Source organism: Diospyros lotus, chromosome 13 (assembly GCF_014633365.1).
Source record: "Diospyros lotus cultivar Yz01 chromosome 13, ASM1463336v1, whole genome shotgun sequence".
Lineage (NCBI taxonomy): Eukaryota > Viridiplantae > Streptophyta > Magnoliopsida > Ericales > Ebenaceae > Diospyros > Diospyros lotus.
The window spans coordinates 10,630,208-10,647,740 of NC_068350.1; the positions used below are offsets into that span (position 1 = coordinate 10,630,208).

General features: G+C 37.7%; 1 protein-coding gene across 1 annotated transcript; it reads left to right on the plus strand.

The window, feature by feature from the left end:
- The first annotated feature begins 13,034 nt into the window (after window positions 1-13,034).
- On the plus strand, window positions 13,035-16,162 carry LOC127788036 (protein FAR1-RELATED SEQUENCE 5-like). Its single transcript, XM_052316158.1, has 6 exons — window positions 13,035-13,047; window positions 13,153-15,347; window positions 15,435-15,566; window positions 15,671-15,745; window positions 15,919-15,996; window positions 16,109-16,162. The coding sequence occupies exons 1-6, from the start codon at window positions 13,035-13,037 to the stop codon at window positions 16,160-16,162; spliced, it is 2,547 nt and encodes an 848-aa protein (XP_052172118.1).
- Window positions 16,163-17,533: the final 1,371 nt, after the last annotated feature.

A 17,533-nucleotide genomic window follows, 5' to 3' on the forward strand; every position in this document is an offset into this window, starting at 1 on the left:
AAATGACATAAGAATTTAAAAGAAGAAAGGAATGAAGTAAGATCACAAGAGAAAATACTAAAGAAAATGAGAGAGAACAAAAGCAATTCTCAAAGAGAGAATTCTAAGGAAATAACTAAACTTTTATTCAAGAATAATAATCACACTTACAAATGCAATCAAGTGATCTATTTATAGGCCACAAGGTGCAATACAAACCACATAATTTCAATTATTCAACTAAATATAATTATATCTAATGGGCACTCACACACTTAAAGTTAAATGGATTTTAGCTATAATACACACCTAATATTAAATGGATTTTAGCTAAAATACATACCTAATAAAGCACTCATAAAGTTAAATGGATTTTAGCTATAATATCCACCTAATAGTTAAATGGATTTTAGCTAAAAAACACACCTAATAAAGCTCTCACATAAAAAATAAAAATAGATTTCTATAAATTGGTTTTTAATCTTCATTAGGATTAAAAATAATCCTTGGGCCTTCTCCAAATAATATTTTCCATGGGTTGCTCAAATTGGGCCTTAATTCTTCATGGGCTTGAATTCTTCATGGACTTGATTTCTTCATGGGTTTGATTTCTTCATGGATTTGAATTCTTCATGGATTTAATTTCTTCATGGACTTGAATTCTTCATAGGCTTGAATGCTTCATGACTAAAAATAAAAAAAATAATTTAATATTATTAATAAATTATATATTATATATATGTATTACACATAGCACACATATATATTAGATCATATTATATATATAGTACATGCATGCATATAATGATGTATATGTATTATATATAATTTTATATATTATTATTATTTACTTTAGAACTTCATTTCATTTATCTTTCAATTTAAACTTGCATATAACCATAAAATATATATTAATATCTAATTTAAACCATATTTAAGATCGAAAGAAGGGTATAATTATAACAAAATTTTTACAAAATTAACCACTAATCAGCTCACCTCGCACCTCTCAAAGGTGCACATTAGATCCCGGACTATCTGGAGGTAGGCCACCATCTTCGAGCCTTTCGCCTGATATTCACCTCGTATTTGACATACCACAAGCTGAGAATCGCTGAAGATCGATAATCATCCTACTTTCACTTTTTTCGCTAGGCATAGTTGTAATATCCTAGTATTTTGAGAATAATAGTAATTAATTTTTTATGTTATTTTTGACATCAATTAGAGATTATAATTGAAAAAAATTAATGGGCTTAGAGTTAGTGAACTAAGTTGAAAAAGAAAAGACTAAGTAAATAGGTTTAAAGTTAATAGACTAGACTAAGTAAATGGGCTTAGAGTTAGTAGGCTTAAAATTAATAAATTAAATAAAAGAATAATCTATTTAAAAGAAGATTTAGTGAAAAATAATTAAGGTGACAAAATAATTAAAGATAGTGGGTGAAATAATTGAGAAATGTGGGAGACAAAGTAGGGTGTGGATAAATAATTAAATATTATGGGTGAGATTTAGTGAGAAATAATTAAGAAATGTGACAAAATAATTAAAGATAATGGGTGAAATAATTGGAAAATGTGGGAGACAAAGTAGGGTGTGGACAAATAATCAAAAATAATGGGTAAAATAATTAAGAAATATGGAAGACAAAGTAGGGTGTGGACAAATAATTAAAGATTACGAGTAAGATTTAGTAGAAAATAATTAAAAAAGTTGACAAAATAATTAAAAATAGTAGGTTACTACAATTATGTTAAGCTTAATTCAACCTCCTATAAATAGAGGAAACTTGAAAGCTTTGAGGACTTAAATCAGAAGGAGAAAGATTGAAAGAAAGATTTGAGAGTGAGAGAGAGATTTGAAAAAGAGAAAAAAAAAAAAAAGAAACATATATATATATATATATAGAGAGAGAGAGAGAGAGAGAGAAATCCTATAGACTGGGTTTAGTAGTTCATGTGAAAATTTGTGGTAGAAGGCGGCATTGGATATGCAAATTGCGGCTTCATCGCAGTATAGAAGAATACCGAATCACTCCGTGGGAAAGTGAGTTATCCACGTGGATCTAAGTCGTGACTTACTCCCTTTTCACTCATTACGGGTGGTCTCCCTCTTGAAACAACATTGAGTTTCTTTCCTTTAAGCCCCATTCTCAATGCCTCTTCGTAACAACGTCTTGCGGAATATTGCTCTCCTCTTATGCACCCAATCCCATTCGGAGTTGGGAATTTGATGGTCAGAACCTTGGTCGAGATGACCAGATTCAGGTTGTTCATTGTGGGCCTCCCCATGACAACGTTATATGCTGAAAGGCAGTCGATGACCAAGAAGTCCATCATTACTATAGCTTGGAGGTCCGAGTCCCCAATTGTAAGTCGGTGTCACCGCATCTCCAGTGAAACCATAAAGCGTCTTTGGGGAAGCCGTTAACTAATCCGACCCCAGGCCCATTTGGTCAAAATATCCTCTATACATTACATTCACCGAGCTTCCTGTGTCTACAATAATTCTTCACACTTCAACGTTGACAATTCGAGCTCGGACCATAAGAGCATCGTTATAAGGCCAGTGCACCTCTCTTGTGTCTTCTTCTATAAAAATGATGTCATCGGGGGTTGTTTTGACTTTCTTTGACGGTGTTCCCCATTCGCCATACCTGGCAAGCAAAAGGTAACCGGCCTCCCATACATAACACTCATGTGACCTATTAGAGGTTCTTAGGATATGAGGCCCATTATGAATAGTGAAGATAGTTCTTACTGCAGGCGCTCAGTCCTACTTGGGAGCTTGACGAGGCTCGGGTTGAACTGGATGCTGAGGCTGCTGATCTCCCACCCGCACCACATAATCACGCAAGTGACCTTTCCTGATCAATTCTTCAATCGCATCCTTCAATGCCCAAGACTCGAAGGTGTTGTGTCTTGCCTCGTTGTGATAGGCACAGAACTTGTCCTTGTTCCTGAATTTGTTGGGAGTCCGTATGGGATTAGGCCTCCCAAAATTTTCCTTTCCCTTCACGGCAGCGAAAATCCTATCCTATGTGTCGGACAGGACACTATAGTTCTCATAGCGACCTTGGCATGGAGGTTTCTCATTTCCATGCTCATTCCTTAATTTCTTAGCAACCTGATTATTAGGATTTCGCCCCTAGCCTCCTTTATCATTATCGCCATTGCCCTGCTTCTTGCTCTGGTTTGCGCTTCCACCTCCATCCTTTTGATTTTCGGGCTTCTTTGGACCAAAAGTTTCCTCCCATCTGATCTTCTTCGCAACTCACTCATAGAACTCACCCAGGTTCCTTATGGGGGACTTATAGATGCTCTCATAGAGCTTCCCGTCTTTTCGAAGTCCCACAGATATAGTAGTCAGAATACTCTTGTCTGAGAGGCTTTCTATATTATTGACCTCGCGCCTAAATCTCTCTATGTAGTTCTTCAAGGATTCATTGGATCTCTAAAAAATCGTAGTGAGGTGACATGTTGGGACGAGCTGCCTCCGGAGCGATTGGTATTGGTTGATGAACCTTCCCTAGCACTCCTCCCAGTTATAGATACTTCGGGGATGGAGACCTCTTAACCATATCCGAGGTATGTCCGCTAGTGTCGCAAGGAATACTCGACATTTAACTAGCGAGCTAGAGGTTTGCAGGTCCATTTGGACGTTGAAGGCATCTAAATGGTCATACGGGTCACCATCTTTATTGTACTGAGGGATGTTCGGGACCTTGAATCTGAGAGGGAGAGGCTCTAGTTCGATTTCTCTTGAGAATGGAGTCCTTTCATCGTGATCCCCCTTCCGATCATGAGCTCCATGTCGCGCCTCCAATTGTTGGACCCTTTGTCATAACTCATCCACAGTTGGGTATTGGTCCAAAGATCATCTGGGGGGAAACTGTCTTTCCCATCCACTACCTTGTTTTGGCAAATAGCGACCTCGGGGTTGATGTTGTCTCCTATTCCCAAGATCTGGCGAGTTAAAATAGGTGGCGCGACCTGGGCTAATCTTGGCCGAGCTCTTCTCTGGGCGTGGATCCCCACGTCGCCGACTCCTTTCATGGATCTCATCATGGCGATCTACATAATGATTTGCTCTCGTTCTTAGATTTGTGGGGTGTGCCTCCAGTTCCTTTCCCCGAGATCGCCATTCTTCAGATCTCCTGGACCACCAGTTTGAGGAATGCGCAAATCCAACCTGTCGTGATGTTCCTCTACCTTCCCTTTCATTTGGAACGAGTCTTTCATCCCGAGGTTGTAGGACACCTCCAGGTGGTGCGACCTCCACCCGATTTTGGACAACCTAAACCTGGGTTTGGGCCAATGCCATAACTGCATATGCGAGCTGTTTGACTGTATTCTCCAACGCTTCCTGACGTTGCTGCCAGGACTAAATCATCTCTATCCTTAGAACAGGGGTCGCAGACTAATAGGGAACCCATGAGGAGATTCCTGAGGTGGTTCCAACCAATGGGGGAACAGAAGCAGTTGCAGCGATCTTGACTGTGCCCCCTACAGGTGGAATTTCCAGCGATCGACTAACATGGTATTCGGGTTGATCGACCACCACTTCAGAAATTCTCATGTTTCTCATTCTTTCCATTGACATCGATCAAAGTGTGGCCCTCATTCTAGCGCTAAAATGTTGATCTTCAGAATTGGTCGACTGAGATTCGTCAGCCCGCAGTGATAGCACTGATAGATTAATCACGAATACGAAGGGAAGAAAGAAACATCATCAATAACAAACAGTATGCAAGAGTTTTTGCGTGATTCAGCCAGAATGATGCTTAGTCCACGACTGCTCTCTGATAGTTTTGGCAGAGTAACAATATGCATTTTTTAGTGTCCTTACAATAGTTTTTGACCCCCCATTTATAGTGTGGGATGTTTACAAATTACACAAAGTTCAAAGTAGTGGGCCACATCGTGAGGGACAATGTGACCTTATCATCTCCATAAAATTGGGAGAAAAAGTTCCGCACCATCTGGGACCTAGTTTACTATGGATAAAATAGGTGGACATCATCTCCGGTTATCTTGCTTTATGGTTCATTTTGCGAGCTAATCAAGTCAGCCAGCGAGCTAAAGACATCACTGGGTGCTCACTTGCTATCGCGGTCGGAGCTCGTGCTTTAGCAATTATGCGACCTTGCTGAGATGTCTTCAGCCTTAGATCAATTGCACTTCTAGAGGTTGGGCCCAATCATTGTACTATTCTCATCCCAAATTAGTCTAGACAATAGCCCAAAGCGGTCCAGAAAATGCCTGTAACATGTAGTTATCTGTTTGATTTTAAAAAAATTGATAAACTATTAGAATTTAATAAAAAAAACTAAAATTGACATGTTACTAAATAATATAAATAAATTAATGAAAATATTAATTTTTAATAAAAATAAATTATAAATTAATGTTCAATTGATAAAATTTTTATCATTAGATGTTGATAAATTATATTTAATTATTAAAATATATATATTTATAAAAATATTAAATATATATGTTGAAACATTAAAATATATATGTTAAATATATATATATATTGAAGGAATGCCATCGAAGGTGCACGCAAACTCTTAGCGGCAGATGTAAGAAGACAAACTAGTTTTTAAAACCTTTTCAAACACCATAAACAAACAGTACAAACGGATCACTTAACGCAAACTCTTAGCAGCAGATGTAAGAAGACAAACTGGTTTTTAAAACTTTTTCAAAATCCATTAACAAACAGTACAAAAGGATCGCTTATTGCATGATACAATGATAACAACTATATGCATATAAAACAAAACCATACAATACGGAATTTCAATAAACGATAAATGTATTTAATATCAAGAGTGTTTTCAAAAATTACGGGGTTAAAAATGGAATTTTCTATAGTTTTAGGCCAAAGTGCAAGTCAAGGAAGATAAAATTGCTCAAATAAGTAGTATTTGACAAAACCAATAGATTTGCGAAGGTTTGAGGTAAAAAACACGCGATTAAGGGCATTTAGGCAAAAGTACAGATTATGTAAACTACCCGAGAGAGGTCGAATCAATGAGTTTTTCAAAAATTCTTGAGGGAAATAAATAACTTGGAACTTGAGGGCAGTAGTGGAATTGTTAGAAAGTCTAGGGGTATCAAGGATAGGGTGGAAATGTAATTGGAAAATACTTAGGGGCAAAAGTGCAAAAAAATGGAAAAGTTATGGTATGAAAAGTTATTGCATGATACAATGGAAGAGTGTCCTAATTTTCTCATGATTTAGGGCTATTCGATGGGATTAAAGGCTAGATTTGGGGCTTATGGGATAAGAACAAGTGAGATTTGGTGGAAAATTACGTCGAAAATGGGTATAAAATGGGCTGAAGGCCGAGGGTTTCAAAAATAAATCGGCCAAAATTCCTCTAATTTTTGCTTGAATCAAGCCTTGGGGATAAGGGGATTTTGTTCTTTGGGTTGTGGGAAGCATTTTTGGAGAGTTTGGGAGAGATTGGTGTGTGTTTGATAGGGTTTCAGTGCCTTGGTCGAAAAGTTAGGCTCGCCGGAGCCGCGACCTGCAACCGCCATTTAAGGCATTTTTTGGTGATTGTTTCGGCCATTTGAAGGTACTATCAAGGTCACCTCAATGAGTACTTCAAGGCCTTATAGTCATTTGGGGCATCGGAGACCATCGCCGGCGACCTTTGACAGAGAATACAGCCTGCGCATGTGCACGCGCGAGCTTCAGCCTCACCCCCGCTCTAGCACGTGAGGCCTAGGTTTTCCCTGAAATTAATTTTATTATTTTTTTAAAATTATTTTATGAGGGTTTATGCAAAAATATTTGGAGAAATTAGGTGTTTGGTATTTATTATGAATTTTAGAAGGAAATAAATGTTCAAAAAATTGGAAATTATGGAAAAAATAGAAATTTTGATTTCTAGAGTCATAATGGTAAACAAAAAACGATTGTACTGTGTGAAGGAAGGATTGCATGATTTTTTAGGTACGGCACGCTTTTTGAGGCAAAATTGGTCTTTTCTGAATTAAGATGAGTGATTTGATTCCAATCTTACCCTTGTTTGAAAGTGTGTTGGTGTGTGTGTAGTGGGTTCAGGTGAGCGGTTTTACCCTCCCGAGCTTAGGTTACATGTGTTGAACCAGTTCCAACAAGCGATTATACCCTATAGAACTTGTGATGGATCGTGTAGGCATTTTACTTATGTATTTGTGGCATCATATGCATATTGAACATGTGGTATATTGCATCAACTATTTTTACTTGTAAAATAGTCGATGCATGGCGTGTGATTTTTCATGTCATCGGGGTATTGATTTTCATGTCGTTGTTATGTCCGTGGGGGACGAGATGGGGTCTTCTTAAGAATGGGGCAAAGGTTAATCTCAGTGATCGGGTGACACGATAGGGCACTCGAGGATTAAGTATGTCACGGCAAGGTCAACCGCAAAGGTGTGTGGAATGGATTTTCCACAGGAAGTTGAGTATGCCAGGGAGATTTCTCAAGTTATATGTGTTGCATGTTGTTATGGTATGTATCATGCCATCACTTAGATGTTTTATCATCTAATTTGGGTTATGCCCCTTGAACATTCAACATTCTAGCCAAGGACTACTGCGACGGAGAGGATGTGGCCAGTTGAGGGCCAATAGTGTTTAGTATGATAGTCGTTGTATCATTTTGAGCCGATAGTATTTGTTTGGTATATGTATGAACGGTTATATAATAATGTTGTTATCATTTGATAGTTTTGTAATACGTATTTTAGTGTGGGAACACCTTGTATGAAACTCGTGGTAGGCCATGATATTTTGATGTTATTTAATCCATTGTGTTATACTATTTCTCGTTTAGTTTAAGATTATTGATCTTGTTAGTTAAACGGGCGAGATTGGGGTTCTTGGAATCTTATCTACATGTGAAGATTGTTCTTGAAATCACCACGGGTGTTGGCCATCGTATGTGTCGGGTATGTTATCTGCATGTGAAAATTGTTCTTAATGCACCGCGCGTGATGGACTTGGAAAAAAAAAAAAAGATTCCCGGGAATTGTCTTATAGTGACGTAAGGCGGGGTGTTACAATAAATGATACCTCAAGCTCAAAGAGCATGACGGTTACTTTTGTTGTGCATCTAACCCAAACTCTTCAGTCTCTCGGTTGAGCTCATGCGATCCCATCGTATAACGACTCACCAACCTGCTTCCCGAACTAGCTCCTCATCAGCTCCGATACGTGTCCTTAGTTGACCAAGCCACCCCCACCAGTATAACAGACCAAGTCAGTCCACCCGTAGGCTGCCCTGGAACCCTTTGTTGGACTCGTGCTAGAACCATCTCAACAAAGGTGATTGATCGCTAGGATCGTTCCTCTAAAAAAGGTTGTCTATGCCATGGACCTAAAGCAAGATATCACAAAGGGACTGCGACTATAAGTCCACTACCGACAACTTTTACCAAACAACTGCCGAAAGCTCATCGAAAACCCTAACCATTGTACCGATAACAACTTTAGCCATCATAGCTTTTGGTACCGCCGGAAACCCCAACCGTTGTACCGATGACAACTTTTTTCATCACAACTGTTGGGACTATTAGAAACCCCAACCATTATATCGACGATAACTATTACCATCACAACTGTTGGGACTGCTGAAGAATGAACCACGACCACCACGAGCTGTCTGCAACTACCCACTCACAGCTACCAACAACTTTTGGGGCCTCAGAGATGCTGTATTCAACTACCTGCATTGGTCTATTGCATTGTGTAACATCCTTGAACTTGGGGGAAAAAAATAAATAATTAATAAGTGATTTGGTGCATTGAAGGTAATTTATGAGTATATTTGTTTTTTAGGAAAGTAATTTTAAATCTAATGTGTTTTGAATAAGGGAAGTAAATAAGAAATTATGAAATTTCTTGGGTTGAGTACGAAGTGGGAAAAATTGAGCACTTAATTGATATAAAATTAGATTAGGTAAGATAAAGCAATAAGGGAACTTGTAGCCTAATGATTGGAAGTGCAAGTGTGCATGGAATATTGGAAAGTTCAAGCCTTGGGACGTGCAAGATGCTGGAAATATTGGAATATTAATAAGGAACAACCAAAGAACAAGTTAAATACAACAAATGCAAGCAAGGACATGAAGGGGCTTTAAGCCAAGCTGGTTGTGCACTCACATGAGCTTCTCTTAGGCCATGGGTTCAATCCAGGAATGGGAAAATTTTTTGAAGGCAAATTTTGGGGAAGAAAGCTAGAATTTTCTAGCAAATTGATGGAGCAAAACAAAGTCGTTTCAATGTCAAATTGAAGCCCAAGAAGCTGCCAAGTTGCAACCACGCATCAACAGCAATTGACCTTAATTTTGGCTTCTGCTAGCTGCCAATTTCCCCTTCATTTCACGGCTTCCATACCCTCCTTGTGTAGCCAATTTACAGCCACGTAAGGGAGCAGTGGCCAAGGTAATTATTAGCCTAGAAATTGAGGATAAAAACCATGGATTTTGGGAGAAAACAGGGGACGGCCAAGCCTATAAATAAGCAACTCGACCATAGGAAGAAAGCATAAGGTGAATGAGTAGTCCATGAGAGGAAGAGTTCAACAAAAAGGTATGAATATTTAAGAGTTCTGATTTATTAGATTAATTAAGTTTATTTTGATTAGTTAATTAATTAGTTAGCTAAATTAAATTGGTAGATAATATTTAAAATTAGTTAAATTAGTAAATTTAATTCATAATTAAATTACTTAGTCTTATGTATATATATAATTGTGATAAGGGTGTTACGAGTACGCTACCAGTTTGTACAACAAAATAGGGTTGGTCACCGAGTAGCAAATAATTCAAGGTAAGGGTCTAATTGTTATGTGTAAATTACTCTTCTCATGACTTGCATAAAATGTTGAGAAAGTGCCTAGGCATGGGGTAGTGGATTTCGGACCGTGAGAGTGCTAGGACGAGGTCATAGAGGAAACCACTAGGGACCACCTAGAGCCTGAGATAGGTGCGGTGGACAGACTTGTATGCGCACTACACTTCATTTTTATCTATGATGTCATACTCATTAATTTACTACATTGCATATTGTCTTTACTGAGTTCCCGGACTTACCCCATTCACTCCCACTAACCCAACAGATGGCTTGGGGTCTAAGAAAGGGAAAGCAGTAGTGGTGGAAGAGTCGCCGATTAACAGTGATTGTGAGCAATGAGGATGTGGGTTATGTACGTGTCGTTTATGTAAATTATATATGCTTTGTACTTGACTACAAAAGATGGCTATCATTTAAATAAAATTTGCTTTGGATCAAGTTAAGGTTTTTGCTATGAGTAATTCAGAGTATGTGATATGCTTAATTGTTAAAGTATTCTATTGAGCATGTTGATAATCAATTTTATTTTTATTTTAAAGGTCTAGTCGGGTAAATTTTCGCTGCTTATGTACTCGAATCCAAATACTCGACAGTCGGAGGCAGCGAACCTTGGACCCCACCCAGAGCGCCCATAATATTTTAATACTTTATGATATCGGGGTATAGTCGTCCTTTGAAATAAGCCGAGATTATAACCACGAGTTACGGTGACACCTAATAGTAGGGCCAGGGCGTCACACATTGGCCATGACAAACACCTTCTTCGAATCCGCATGTTGCCGTCCATTCTCCTGAGTATAAATATTTTTGGCCATAAGCTTTTGTCCACCCTAGAACCTTCGACAATTGCAACTCTATACAATCAGTTTTCTTCTCCACACCAAAAGATCCAATTGACAGAGGAGAAAATTGTACACCGCTATCGCCGGCACACTGCTCCCTCCTTCAAATATATATCCAATATATATTAAGCCGAGAGAGAGAAGGAGCCTTGTGCCCGCCTACTATTGAACTTATATGTATCATATATATATATATATATATACCTTCGGTGGAATGGGCGAACAGAACGGAGGAGAAAGAAGACAGAACACAGAGACGCGCTGGAAATCGGGCGAGGGACGACGCACGCACAAGAGAAATTAATTGAAAGATTGGGACTACACGTGCGCCCAACGCACTTCAGTTAAAGGGGCTACTCGGTTGCCTTTTTCAAAAGGATAATGTTATTTATTTTTAATATTGATAAATATAATGACTTATATAAAAGTGTTTGTCTAAAAAAAAAATAAAATGACATTAAATAAATTTTATTTTTTATATTTTTTAAATAAATATATAATATTAATTAAAATATTTTCTCATAAACTATCACATCACTATTATTTATATCTCACATCACTCTTTTCAAAATATATTAACATTAATATATTTATATAATATATCACATATTATATGTATATATATATATATTTATACAATTGCTTCTCAGCAGCCATGCACCCGCCCCAATTTTCCTTTCCAATTTTGCAGGCCACTGCACACCAGTCGCCTCTGCAGCCCACTGCGCCATGTCCCATTTCCTATCAGTTCAATTTTCCTTTTGTCATGCCTCTAGAGAACCACTCCTCCAATTTTAATCTTGGACTTTTCAACATCAAATAATCACTTTGCTTTATTTAATTAATTTTTTATAGTATAATATAATATATGTATAATAATTCTATATAAAATTTTATATAAAAATTATTTGCACAATGAAAATAATTCTTATAATTAATTATCTCACTAAAAATATCAGTAACTCTTATTGATGGAAGAACAGCCAACCAATTCAGATTCACTAATTCTGAGTATTACCTACTTAGGGTGTGACTTTCTAAATTCATAGTCATGTAACAATTAGGACACGTCAACTCTTAACGTCGATTAAACACTTCGATCTATTAAAAGGATCTTCCCAAAGCATCTCGAAAGAACTCAGGACATTCCTTAAATCCCAACTAAATGAGAGTCATTGACTGATTAAACTCATAAAATTCGATAACTATGTCTGATCTAGTCTAGGGTGATTGAAATGATGTATCAGAACTCTTTCGACATTAAAAAGTCTCTCTAATTGTACATGCCTTGGCCAAGTACTCCTACAATGCTATTCGGCCAGAAGTAGTACCCGAAGAAGTGCCACCCCCAGAAGAGAATTACAATTTCACCCCTTATCCAATTGACAGAAATACCCCTATTCAAATTTGAGTCCTTCCCTCGCTCCGACGCTCAATCTCTGACTCCCTTCTATCTTCTCTCTCAGTTGCTCTCTCTCTGTGTCTTCTCTCTTGTTCGACCCTAGCCATCGCGAAGTCTCTCACTGTTCTCACTACCTTCTCTCTTACTTGCTCTCTCTTGTTCTCTCTAAATCGACCTCCCCCATCACTCAAAACTAAACTGGCCGTAGTGCGACCCGTCTTCTCGGATCGAAGAAGGGTCATCGTCTTTTGCCCGTACGATTTCATCTCCGGCCCTCTCTCGACTCCATTGGCTCCGATCTAAAAGGAGGGAGGTAAGTCTTTTAGACATTTTAGTCATGAGCACACATCCATCCTATATACGTATATACGCATTTTCTAGCTTTGGCCGAGACTTTAATGTTAGATCTAGGGAGATTGTGCCGTTGGATCTTGCTGGTTTTAGGGTATGTTGGTCGATGGGCCTTTGGGTGTCTGGTGGTTGCCTATGATCACTGGAAACCACCGGCCACCGTGGCTGGTGGCGACTGACAGTCCGCATTTGGGTTGCGACGTCTTTGTATCTAATGTGTTAGACATTGTTTCTATTGAGTTAGACCACATTTTGTGTCTAAAAGACTTTAGTCATCAAATACAAAGATTATTCAAATGTGATGATGGGTTGCGAATTCATCTTTAGCACACATCAGATACAAATATGACTAAAATGAGCAGGGTTGCGACTTTAGCACACATCAGATACAAAGATGACTAAAATGTGTGCTGATGACTAAAATGTCTTTAGCACACATGAATAATCTAACATTGTTTCTATTGTTGGTTTCCATTGTTTCTATTTCTCTGTATATATTCATGTACCATATTATACTTCTAATAAAGTATTGATTTTCTATAATTTTTTTAATTTGATTGTAGGCAATCAATTCTAATTTAGGAGATGAAGGAAAGCCCCAATGAGTAACATAGGTATGTATGAGAAAATTAGTGATTTAAAACAAGAAAAACAAAATGTTTATGCAAATTATATAGGTAACATTGTATTCTCTTATGCGTGTGCCTTGTTTGATCTAGTGAATCATAGTGTGCTTCCGGAATTAGCCGAAGATAATGAGGAAAATTGCCAAGATAATGAGGGTCCTCCGTTAAATGACGAAGTATCAGGAGAATACAATGATCTTGTCCCTAAGGTTGGAATGAAATTCAATTATGAGAATGAAATTTATGAATTTTACAAACAATATGCTTACCATGTGGGTTTTCCAATAAAAAAAAGGAATTCGAAGAAGGGTGAGGATGGGGTCGTAAGATATGTGACTTATGCATGTAGTCGAGAGGGCAAAAGAACTAGTCAAGCTAGCACTTCTTTGAAGCCTCAACCAACAATTCGAATAGGGTGTAAAGCTAAGATCACAGCCATATTAGTTGTTTTAGGAACATGGCAAATAAGCACCATCCATCTTGAGCATAACCATGAAACAAGTCCAAGCAAATCTAGGTTGTATAAATGTAATAGACAGTTGAACGATCAGGTGAAGCGACAACTTCAAGTTAATGATATAGCTGGAATCTCGCTACAGAAAAGTTATAACTCAGCTGTTGTTGAGGCTGGTGGGTATGAGAATCTGACATTTGTGGAAAAAGATTGTAGAAATTATATTGATAAGGTGAGAAAGTTAAGACTTGGGGAAGGAGATGCTATTGCTATTCAAGCGTATTTTTCTAAAATGCAAGCCCTTTGTCCGGGTTTCTACTTTAGTGTCGACTTGGATGAAGAGTATCAATTGAGGAATGTATTTTGGGCGGATAATAGATGTAGACAAGCGTATAAGGAATTTGGCGATGTTGTGACATTCGACACCACATACCTGACCAATAGGTACGACATGCCATTTGCTCCATTTGTTGGTGTAAATCACCATGGGCAGTCGACACTATTTGGATGTGGTCTACTTTCGAACGAGGACACTAGGACTTTTGTGTGGCTATTTAGTACATGGCTTCAGTGCATGGAGGATCAAGCTCCCACTGGAATAATCACTGACCAGGATAGGGCTATGCAAAACGCAATTGAGATAGTTTTCCCTAACACGAAGCACAGGTGGTGTTTGTGGCATATACTAAAGAAGTTGCCTGAAAAGTTTGGGAACCATAGTTACGAGGCTTCAATTCTTTCGGCTGTACATGATGTTGTGTATGAATCACATAGTCCTGAAGTATTCGAGCAAGGTTGGAGTTTAATGATTAAGAAATATGCACTGCATGACAACGATTGGTTGTCTGGACTATACACACAAAGAGCCCGTTGGGTGCCATGTTTCTTGAAAACTAGTTTTTGGGCAGGAATGTCAACAACCCAGCGGAGTGAGAGCATGAATGCATTTTTTGATGGTTATGTACACTCAAAAACTTCATTGAAGCAATTTGTTGAACAATATGAGCGTGCATTGAGGTCTAAAGTTGAAAAGGAGTTTCAGGCAGACGTTAAGTCATTTTCTCAGATGGTCCCATGCGCATCGAGATATCCCATGGAGAAACAATTTCAAGAAGTATACACAATCTCAAAATTCAAGGAGTTTCAGAATGAGTTCACAGGGAAGATGTATTGCGAGGTTGTGTCTATCGAGGAGGGGTCGCTTGGTACGAGGTACAAGGTGCGCGAAGATATCATATTTGACGAAAGATTCAAGGAGAGAAAATTTTCAGTTGATATTGACAAAGAGAAATGCAATTTTATTTGTAGTTGTCATATGTTTGAGTTTAGGGGAATAATATGCAGACATATGGTCACAGTATTGATTCGAGATGGTATCAGATCACTTCCTGACAAGTATATCTTAAGGCGGTGGAGGAGAGATCTCAGTAGATCCTACACGAGAGTAAAGATTAATTATAACGGTTGGATTAGTACGCCTAGTCAGTTAAGATACGATAAGCTGTGCAGTGTGTTTGCAAAGATTGCAGACTTGGTTGCAGATGATGAAGATAGTACCCGGGAAACTATGGAGTGGATGGAATCTCAATTGGCTGCATTGAGGAAATCTAATACGAAGCCTAGTTGTGGTAGTAATATACATGTTGAAGATAGTGTGCAAGAACAATTTCCTGATTCTGGAGAGGCAGCTACAGCTTCAAGCGTGCAAATTTTGGATCCAAGATGCTCGCAGACAAAGGGAGCCCCTAGGAAGCTTCGCAATAAGGGTCCATTGGAAACGAGTTCTAAGAAAGCGAAGAAGGTGCCATTGGAAAGGAGTTCCAAAAAAGCGAAGGTATGCTATAATTTTTTGTTTAATTATCTAATAATGTAGTGTTCAAATTTCCAATTGTAATGGTCGTTACTTTCGTTTGATGTCTAGGTGGGATCCTCGAAAGTAAACGAAGGCAATGCTCCGATGCAAAACATTATTCAAGACAATCAAGTATTTAGTGAAGGATTTACACAAGGACAATATCACGATTTGGCATCATTCTCATGCTCAGAATTAATGGTAAGTACTTGGATGATATTTGGGTAATAATCTAAGTTGTCATTTTTTAAATTTTTGGACTTTCGTTTAGGTTATATTCTAGTGCTTGCTTTTTTCTTTTGCAGGCTTCTTTTGGTACAGCTCAACCCTTCATGCCAATGTACGTGCCCCATCCACAACCCGATGACAACCCACCAGATGTTTGAGGCATGTGTAACCCTTTTAGTGTTGAAACTGGATGTGGTCTACTGTTTTTTACATGTTAATATATACGAACTGCAATGGTTTTACCTCTCACTTGAGAGGAGAATTTTTGTGTTTAGTGTTTTACTTTCATAGTTTACTCTCATATTTTGTGTTTTCACGCTTGCAGGCAAAGAAGCACATGGAATTTGTTTGTCGAATGAAGCACTACATTACCATGCCTCTCTTCATAGATAGGACAGCCAAGGCAATTTTTAAATTTTCTCTGTAAAACCTATTGACTTGGAATTAGATGTTGTTGCTTATGAGACAGGATGTGTCTTAGCATTGTCCTTCATGAAAAGTAGATTTGTATTCAGGTGAAACGTTATGAGCAACTTCCAGCCTCTCAAACATGCTACATTGTGGTATAGCTGAAACTTTGTGCCTTTATTGAGCAGAGTAGTTAAAAAGGATGCAGGTTCTCAAGTTCAAGTAGATGGAAGAAGGCTTGGTTCAAGTTGTATTGAGCTTCTATAAAATGGTTGTGCTAATTGTCACCCTTTATTATTGTTAGGGCAGATTTACTATGCTAGACTTGTTTGTATGATTATGGATCATTTACCCCATCGTGATGCTTAGCATCATAGTTTAATGACATAGCCTGCCTTTTGTTCCCTATTATTTTCCATGTTGATATGCAAAGATCATCCAAGTGTCTGCGTATTTATGGAATGATGCATTGAAAGAAAAAATAAAGTCACATTGTTCTTTATGTGTTTGCCATAACAGCTGGATTTGATACTGTATTGGATTTGAGAAAATATTGTCACACTGCATGATATGGTAATTGCACAGAGGAAACATTGTAAGATATGCGCATTAGGTCCCCTCCTCTCTACACAGATGCTCAAGTTTGTTTTAGATCCATAGAAAATCAACTCTTTCCTAAAATTAAAAGGGGAAAAAAAAAAAAGAAACGCTCACAAAGAAACAAAGAAAGGAGAGAAAAATAAATAAAAAGATGCAACCCCACTCACACAGAAGATAAGCCTGGACATTGTTAAGTTTGTAATTTCAATTCAATTCTTCTCCATCCAAGCTGCTGGACTTGATGCGAGAATTCTGGAATGTTGGCATTTGGTAGATATATCTTTCTTTACATCATGTCCATGGATTTTTTGAAATCAAGTGCAAGATATATCTTTGGCTATTCATTCTTCCATACCTTAGATGGTGAGAAAGATGTACATACACGTACATAAAGGTGATGGATACGAATACAAACATATCTTCAAATATCATTGATATGAAAATACTAACAACAAACACAATCATTAATTTAGGTACTATACACAAGTACATAATTACATCAAAGCAAAATACCTAAATCTACTTCCATCATTTTTCATCACCCATAAACTGAATAAAAAACAAGCCAATCCTAACACTATCATACCTTTAACAAACCTTTTGTCTTTTGTTTTATACTCTTGAAGTTTCATTTTTAATTTTATATTTTCTTGTACAATAGAGCTAAGCTCTATCTGAAGCTTCAATAACTTTTCTTTTTTCCTTAAAGTCTTTTTTTGAAAAATCTTGACTTGTTCTTCTAAAGCTTTCCCCTTATCGAACAATACTCCACATAATATTTTCTCACGCGCTGTGCGTTCATCATCGATCCATTGAAACCATCTGCAATCATCATCCTGTCCATCAAATCATCCAACAATTAATTTCATTTATATTAACGACTTATACATTTATAAGAGAATAAATTACCTTCCAAAACCGACATCTCAAGA

What these genes read in the sequence shown, in the direction of transcription:
- LOC127788036 (XM_052316158.1), top strand. An exon ending in CCGATGACAACCCACCAGAT is followed by an intron (nt 15,746 to 15,918) that starts GTTTGAGGCATG and finishes TCACGCTTGCAG; the next exon opens with GCAAAGAAGCACATGGAATT. An exon ending in TCATAGATAGGACAGCCAAG is followed by an intron (nt 15,997 to 16,108) that starts GCAATTTTTAAA and finishes ATTTGTATTCAG; the next exon opens with GTGAAACGTTATGAGCAACT.